An 8,089-nucleotide genomic window follows, 5' to 3' on the forward strand; every position below is an offset into this window, starting at 1 on the left:
GGAATTTGAATCTGTAAGTCCAACAAATGATCGTTATCATTTGGAAGAAGTACACCTACGCCTTAAAATCAACGATCGTGGAACTTCACTGCCTGGAAGTAAAACATTAATAAAATGTCCGGTATTGACTGCTGCCTATAACACAAGACAAGACAAGAGAGGCATATATTAATTAGTCATGCGTGCATACTATAGCATTAACAATACATGTAATGTATGCGTATTATATAGAAATTAAGAGAAAAATATATATACATCACCTGATTCACTAAAATATTTGCCATCTTTGCAACGTCCAACCCTATATTATGGCATAGCCTATGGCAATTGGACAAATTCATGTACTGAATATGTTGCATGTCTCCGTCTTCCAATATCTTTGACAATGTTGGAAATCTTTCTAGTGATATGCAATCAGCCATATTGATAATTTCTATAGACGCTGGAAGTTGTCCTGCAATTTCTACAAGCTTCTTGCAACCACTCAAATTAAGCATCTGCAAGTTGACAAATTTGCACACAGGAAGACTGACAAAATTGCTTTTGGATAGATCAATATCATTAAAGTTCAACCAGCAACAAAAATTCTCCAAGGAATTAATGTCTGATACATTGCACTCTTGCATCCATAATGAAAATAGAGGAAGTGATTCTGCACTCGATAAAACTTCAGAGATCAATTTATTTGGAAGTGTGACAAGTTTCAGGCATCGATTGAGGTTTAAATATGTGAGATTTTGCAACCCATAAATACTTTGTGGCAGATTTGCGAGGTTTTCACATCCTTCTAAATTTAAAATTTCAAGTGCAGTGAAATCTCCAATTGATGAAGGCAACTCTTCTATTGCAGTTCTTTCTAAAGATAACTTTGCAAGCGCAGTTAGATGTCCAAATGAGGAAGGCAACTCTTTTATATGAGTTCCACATAAGAACAAATATTTCAGCCCAATGAGATGTCCAATTGATGCAGGCAACTCTTTTATAGCAGTTTCGGCAAGGCCCAAATGATATAAGGATTCCATTTTGTCCACAATTTCTGGGAAACTCTCCAACTTTATGCAATCGCTAAGATCCAACCATTTCAGAGATTTCCACCGAACTTTATTTGGAAACTTGGTGAGTTCACAGCAGCCACAAAAATCCAATACTTGAAGTTTATCAAGATATCCAACAGATGGATGAACCTCAACTAAACTTTCACAATAACTAGCATTCAAGTACCTTAAGTTTGGGCTGCCTGATAGGTCGGGGATTTCAGTTAGGAATTCAGAGAGCTCTAAATTCAAAGATGTCAACTTTGTGAAATGCTGTGAAACCAAAAAAGTATTGAAAAAATAATAATAATCAAATGGATAGCATTAAAGAAATTTACAACATACATCAGTTAATAAACGAGACCTCTTAAAGTACCTTCAATCCCTCCCACAGTTGTTTGATGCGGCTGTAAGGCAGATTGAGCAACCCTAGTCCCTTTGGAAGAAAATTGGGTGGAAAAGATTGGAGCGGACATCTATACCAATCAAGCACTCTCAACATGTTTGGGAGACAACCAATGTCTCCAGAAAGACATACGTTATAGTTCATGAAAATTTTAAGATTTTTCATCTTCGAGAAGCAATCAACATCCATGAATATCTCATAATCCTTTTTGGGGGAATTTAACATGATGCCTGTGATTTTTTTTTTCCCCTAACATAAAAAAGAAAAGGGACCATTGTTACAAAGTATTTAATAAAAAAAGATGCACAAGTTTCAAATTCAACTTTTTCTTCCAAATAAAAATAATAATTATGATTATACTTACAGTATTATTAGTCAGAACATGTTCGACATCTTCATGAAACCACAATCTGCTACGTCCTCCGGCTTCAATGGGCGACTCTTGCTCAACTATGTCCTTACCCATCTCTTCTAATAAGTCATGCATCCGAATATAATCTCCATGTTCAACACTTATGAGGGCCTTTTCGATGAGTACTTCAATACCATACCTAGGGCTGAGATCACAAGCTTCTAGTGTTTCTATCACATAGTTTCTACTTTTACCCTTAAAGAAACATGCGATGTCAAGGAAAACCTCCTTGACAATATCATCCAAGGTATCGTAACTTACTTTGAGAACATCTTGAATTTTCTTGCTTTTGAAACCATCCAATGCATGTTCCCATTTATCTATACTTCCACCACATAGACAAGAACCAAGAACTTTCAAAGCCAAAGGAAGGCCTTGGGCATAGCGTATTGCACGTTCTACAAGTTTCATATAATCACCCAAAGGAGGCTCACTTGTTTTGAAGGCATGCCAACAGAAGAGCTCAAGAGCTTTATCATCATCTAAAATCTTGACCTCATGGATTAAATTAACATCATGAGCAGTTAGCAGTTGCTTATCCCTTGTTGTTATGATAATTCTACTGCCTGCACCAAACCAATCACATGCTCCAACTAACTTGTGTAACTGTTCCATGTCATCCACGTCATCAAGAACCAAGAGAATCTTTCTACGACTCAACCATTCCTTTATAATAGTGACTCCTTTATCAACATTGGTCACTTTCAAATTTTTTACCCTTTGAATGTCAGAAAGAAGATTCTCTTGTAATCCGACTGAACCTTCATGCGACGTTGACCTTTCTCTAACGTTTGCCAAAAAGGAACAACCTTTAAATTTGTGGGCAATTGAATTATAAACAGCTTTAGCAATTGTGGTCTTACCAATTCCACCAGTTCCCCATACCCCTACCATACGAACATCGCTTTCCCCCAAATCTAATAGCTCATTCATAACTTGTACTTGAGCTTGCATTCCAACTGGATACTCTGCCACTTCCAAACACACGGTGTTTAATACGTGTTTTGAAATCTTTTCAATGATGTTTTGGATAAACTTAGATTCAGATTGACGCCTGCCAATTGAAAAGAAAATGAAGCATTTAGTGACATGGCATTTCTATATAACATAAAAAAGAAAAAGAACATTATACACACAAAAAGAAGAGAACTTTGAGCAACGATGAATAAATTAACTCTTATAAAAACTAGTTTTATTTTTAAAATACACAATATTATATTTTTCAAATAATAAGTATAATTTTTGAAACGGAGAAAATTAATTTATTAATAATAAGTATAACCTTAATAATTTTCGCACTATTAATTAATTATTGACATAAAAATATAGTGGCTATACTTATTACAAACAAAACAAAAGGAAAAGCATTATATAAAGGGGGTTAGAAATTTACTCGTCCAAAGTGAACCCTGACAAAGCTGCTACTTGTGAAAGAGCTGCCCTCCATTTGTTGACCTTCTGCATATTTTCTTTGTATTTGCACTCCATGTTAGCCAGTGCATCCCCGAAGCTACCTCTCTGATTCCGCACATCTGATGGATTCACCTTGTAAAAAACTGGTATGACCAGTTGTTGTTTTGATTTCTTGCAGTCAAGAATCTTAACAAGTTCATCCAAACACCACTTTGAAGAGGCATAGTTTTTAGAGAACACAACGACAGAAATCTTTGATTCTTCAATTGCTGTGAAAAGCGCGCTTGATATTTCTTCTCCTCTTATGAGCTCATCATCATCCCTGAAGGTGTTAATGCCTTGTTGACATAAAGCGCTATACAAATGGTCCGTGAAGTTGTGGCGCGTGTCTTCGCCTCTGAAGCTCAGAACGACATGGTATTTCCATGATTTGGTGAAAGGAGCAGAAGAAGAAGAGGCTCCTCGGTTGGCCATGGAAGCCCACATAATTGTTTCAGTGTTTGCTTCTCTCTGGATTCGCTAAGCAAAATATGAGTCTTTTTTACTTGAAGAGTTTGGATGTGAGCAAATGTCGCTGAAACTTCCGGTCTTCAGTTATTGATGCGTTTTCACAACCTGACACAACCTGCCAGCCAATGATTGCAACATGTAACTAATTTTTTATTACTAGGATGTTTTTCTCTTTTTGCTGAAAAGTCTCACTCTCTCAGAAGAGTTTGGGTGTGAGCAAATGCAGAAAACGTTCTCTTTGCTTTGCATCTAATGTCAATTCATGAAAAGATGAGGATGAGCAAATAAAATATAAGAGGATAATCTTTTTCATAATAAAATATTTACAATGATAATTTAATAAAAATATATAGAATAAAAATATATGGATGGAATCTTCCTCACTAACCAAGGCTCTTTTCCCTTCCCTCTATATAATTAGTAATAGTTATTCTTAATAACAAATATTATAATAAAAAATGTGAGAGCATGCATGTGCATCTGAAGATGCGCCCAAACCAACCCCAACCTCAAACGAAATCGTGCTATGTCCTTCGGAAAATCATGATCGGTGGCAAGGAAAGATCGACGTTGTTTCGGGGAGCTTCTCTTCCAACCAGACGACATTGCTATTGTTGTTAAGAGAGTGAGAGGCTACGATTACAGGATTGAGTGAGGGTTTGAGGGGCAGGGAAGGGCTAAGGGGCGTCGGAGAAGACGAGAGAGAGCCAATTCGCGATGGAGATCAACAACACGACGACGAAGATGATGGCGACGGCCACATGGCTTTGATGGTGACGAAGGTTTTTGGGTGATCGGGTGGCGTTGATGTCGTGGTCTTTGGGGTTTGTTGACGGCATCGTCATCGTCATCGTCCCCAACGTTCATGTTTGTCCGATCGCCACCGAATCAAAACCTCATCTCTATGAATTTGATTAATTAGGGGTTTGGATTTGGGACATTTGTTCTTTGTGATTTTTTTATTTTTATTTATTTGAAATTTTGAAGGTTTTTTGAATTCTGAAACAGCCAATGTTAACGAAGGCGTAGAGTTTTGGTAAATAGAGACGTTGTTGTGGTGGTTGTTCTTGTGAAAAGGCGCAAAATCGTGGTTGTACAATTTCGCTATATCGAGGCATGTTTATGTATCATTTGGGGTTGGGGCAGGCTTGGGTGGCTAGGTTGGTGGTTGGTTACAAGGAGGTGGTGGTTTGCTGGGGTTGGGGTTGGGACTGTTGGTGGGCGTCGGGGTTGGGAGGAGGAATGGAGAAAGATGTTTTACTTTTATTTTAAATTTATTTTCCTTATTTTAATAATTTGTGGACCGAATTACCCCTCTACAACTAACAGAAGTTAAAAAAATTTGACAGAAATTGAGAATTGTCCTTGAATTGCTTCAAATTAAAACTACATGAACAAAATTGACCAAATTGAAACGACAGAGACCAAAGTGGTAAAAGTGACAAACTACAGGGACTAAAAGTAACTTTTTGCCCAAAAAAATATTAAATTTTCTTTTTACCATTGTAAATTTTTTATTTTGATTTAAAAAATGCAAAACTAAAATTTAATACAATTTATTTTTAAAAGGGTGCTATTCCTAGTAAGTGACTTTTTTGTTTTTTTCAAATAACGTTTTATAAGCTAAATTAAGATAAAGGAAGATAGATTTTTTATTTTTTATTTTCTTGATTGAACTATGTCAAAGGAAATGTCATACTGTGTATCTATGTATATAAATATATCTTATGCAAGATGCATTTCATAAAGATAATTAGGTATAAAAGTAATGGAAGAAAATCATATACGAGTTTTTAAAGTATTAATATTGGGTGGTTGATCGTTATCCAAATTTTAGGAGCAAAGGACGAACCCCCCTGCCTCTAATAATATTCTTCCACCATCTTTAGCTGATTCCATTGAATCTCTACTTGTTAAGCATTTCCTTACAAAATATAAAAAGTACAATCTTTTAAGAGTGAAATGTGCTAAAGAAGTTATTAGAAAATGTCTACATCTTAAGGATTTTACAGAAATGCCAATAGAAAAGTTTCCACACGGAGAGACGACAAAAATGTTTACAGATTGTATGACTTATTATATCGATGAATGTGTTGAGATATAATTTAGTAGCTTAATTATGTTGTGAAATTTGAGCTTCTGGTATGAACAATCTTACTCTACTCTCTTTCTTTCTTGACATGAAAGTTTAAAAAATATAAATATGGATTCTTTCATATGTGCATGTAGTTTATGTGATCAATTTTTGTAATGGAATTTAAGCTCTAACACCCTGATTAAAGTTCACTTTTTGCATATGAAGGCGATAGAGTTTTATAGATAAATAAGGATGAAAACAAGTACAAAAAAACTTGGCTATGTCGCAGAGGATTAGGCGAGCTTCTCAACCACAAGCGGGAAAAGCAACCTTGCCACCGTTAGAGTGCCCCCCTGCCGCGGGCGCAGTCCCTCTAAGATCATCCCTGTAAAAAATTACTTGTTACAATCCTTGCACAAAACGTCGATAATTAAATATGGTGGTTCTTCAAACCAAGTAGTAGTGGAGCCGATATGTGAACCAAAGTGTGCTAAAAGATGAGCCACTCTTTTTGCAGTGCGGCGGATATGGGTAAAACCATCTTCAATGATCTGACTGTGTAAGGTTCACTTAAATCTCTAGAACCATTACAAACTCTACCACTTTGGCTACAAGTGATCTAGCTGCTGTAATTAGGATGATCAAAACTAAAGTTATAATATAAAGCTCATTAAATGTTGTTTTTTCTGTGTCACAGATGTCATTGGTGAGTAGATATGGGAGATGGACATTGAATATTTATGTGGTTTTGCAAGGGGTGTGATTTAGTGCCCTAGTAGTATTACATTTAATAAAAAAACTTTGTTCAACATTAAAGCAATATTATCTTGTGTTTTGTCTCTTGACTTATTAATAAAATTGTCCAATGCTAACATGTCAAGCTAGATCAGTATATTTCCTTGCACTCAAATTCTATCTCCTTTCTATGCATTAAAATAATACATGGGATGGAAGTTGATGTCTCTTCCAAGAGGGAAAAAGATGGTTGGATTCAGTTGACCTTCATATGTAACTAAACACAGAGCACAACGATATCGATAAAAAGAAGAAAATTACTATTACTCTTAATCAAAAGACAATAAATTTATTATTTATTATTATTTTATTAATAATCTGGATGACTAACTTGACTTTGTGTTCCACCTTTGGCAAGGGGTGTGATTTAGGTGACAACGTAAACAAAAGTTTGGGTATTCTTTCTCTTCAATTTTCCGGAACAACTCCACTGCCTCGGACAGGGCGCTATTCTTGCAAAGCCCTTGAAGCAAAGCATTCAGGGCATAAGCATCAGGCTCAAAACCATATTTAAAGGTAAGTGCTAAGACAGAGAAACCCAAGTCCACCCTGTTCAGACGGCATAAGCAATTCATGAAAATATTCATTGTAGTGACATCAGGTTGGAATTGACGACAACCCATCAACTGTTTATACATAGATACTAGGGCAGAATATTGCTTCATCTTGTAAAGTGCCCCAAACAAACATTTAAAAGTCCAATTAGAGGGAATGGGTTTCGTTTGAATCATGGAATTGAAGTAACCCAATGCTTCCTCTGACTTAAGTGTTCCAGATTGGCACCGTGTTTGAATCAGAGTCTCCATATCACTAACATTACTATCAGCATCAGAATGAAATTCACTTCTTTTCAGCAGAAAATCACTGATAAAAGAACGATTACCTGGTCGTGGGCTCGTGGTTAGCATCCTCATCTTCATCCTTATCATTGTCAGTCTCAGTTCAATACGACCGGAACAGAAACAAAGATGAGAAAATAAACGGGTGGAGAGATATAAAGAAATAGGGGATTAGAATTGGGATTTGGCATTTGGGCTGCTGCGAAATGGGCTGGGATTTGTTTTTCTGTTTTTGTTGGAAATATTATATCTACCTTTTTATGTATACATATACATTGTAACCCAAAAAAAAAAAAGATACACATATATAGAATACATAAGTATACATGCGTTTAATGGAAAAATATTTTGTGATGTGTATATTTGTTCATTCTTTAAAAAAAAAATTGTTAGTCTTGCTCTAGACAAGCACACCTATGTACATATAATAAACCTTTAGCATATACAGGCATGTGTATAATTCTGATGTATACATGTATGTGTATTTTATAATATACATACATTATAACAAAAAATAGATACACATATATAGAATACATAAGTATACATGCGTTTTTGTTATATAGTATGTTTGTATATGATAATCACACACATGAATTTTTG

The 8,089-nt window shown here is 35.6% G+C and overlaps 1 protein-coding gene and 1 long non-coding RNA gene across 2 annotated transcripts; both read right to left on the reverse strand.

Moving 5' to 3' along the window:
• Positions 1–36: 36 nt before the first annotated feature.
• LOC103336011 (disease resistance protein Roq1-like) lies at positions 37–4,085 on the reverse strand. Its single transcript, XM_089044638.1, has 5 exons — positions 3,246–4,085; positions 1,805–2,906; positions 1,411–1,689; positions 261–1,307; positions 37–135 (listed from the first exon to the last, which is right to left on the reverse strand). The coding sequence occupies exons 1-5, from the start codon at positions 3,749–3,751 to the stop codon at positions 37–39; spliced, it is 3,033 nt and encodes a 1,010-aa protein (XP_088900764.1). The 5' UTR covers positions 3,752–4,085.
• A 1,963-nt stretch (positions 4,086–6,048) lies between these two features.
• LOC148920481 (uncharacterized) lies at positions 6,049–7,763 on the reverse strand. Its single transcript, XR_016124387.1, has 2 exons — positions 7,531–7,763; positions 6,049–6,237 (listed from the first exon to the last, which is right to left on the reverse strand). It is a non-coding gene; the product is annotated as an uncharacterized LOC148920481 (long non-coding RNA).
• Between the last annotated feature and the right edge of the window lie 326 nt (positions 7,764–8,089).

The sequence above is a fragment of the Prunus mume genome, linkage group LG2, assembly GCF_029339155.1.
Source record: "Prunus mume cultivar Tortuosa linkage group LG2, ASM2933915v1, whole genome shotgun sequence".
NCBI lineage: Eukaryota > Viridiplantae > Streptophyta > Magnoliopsida > Rosales > Rosaceae > Prunus > Prunus mume.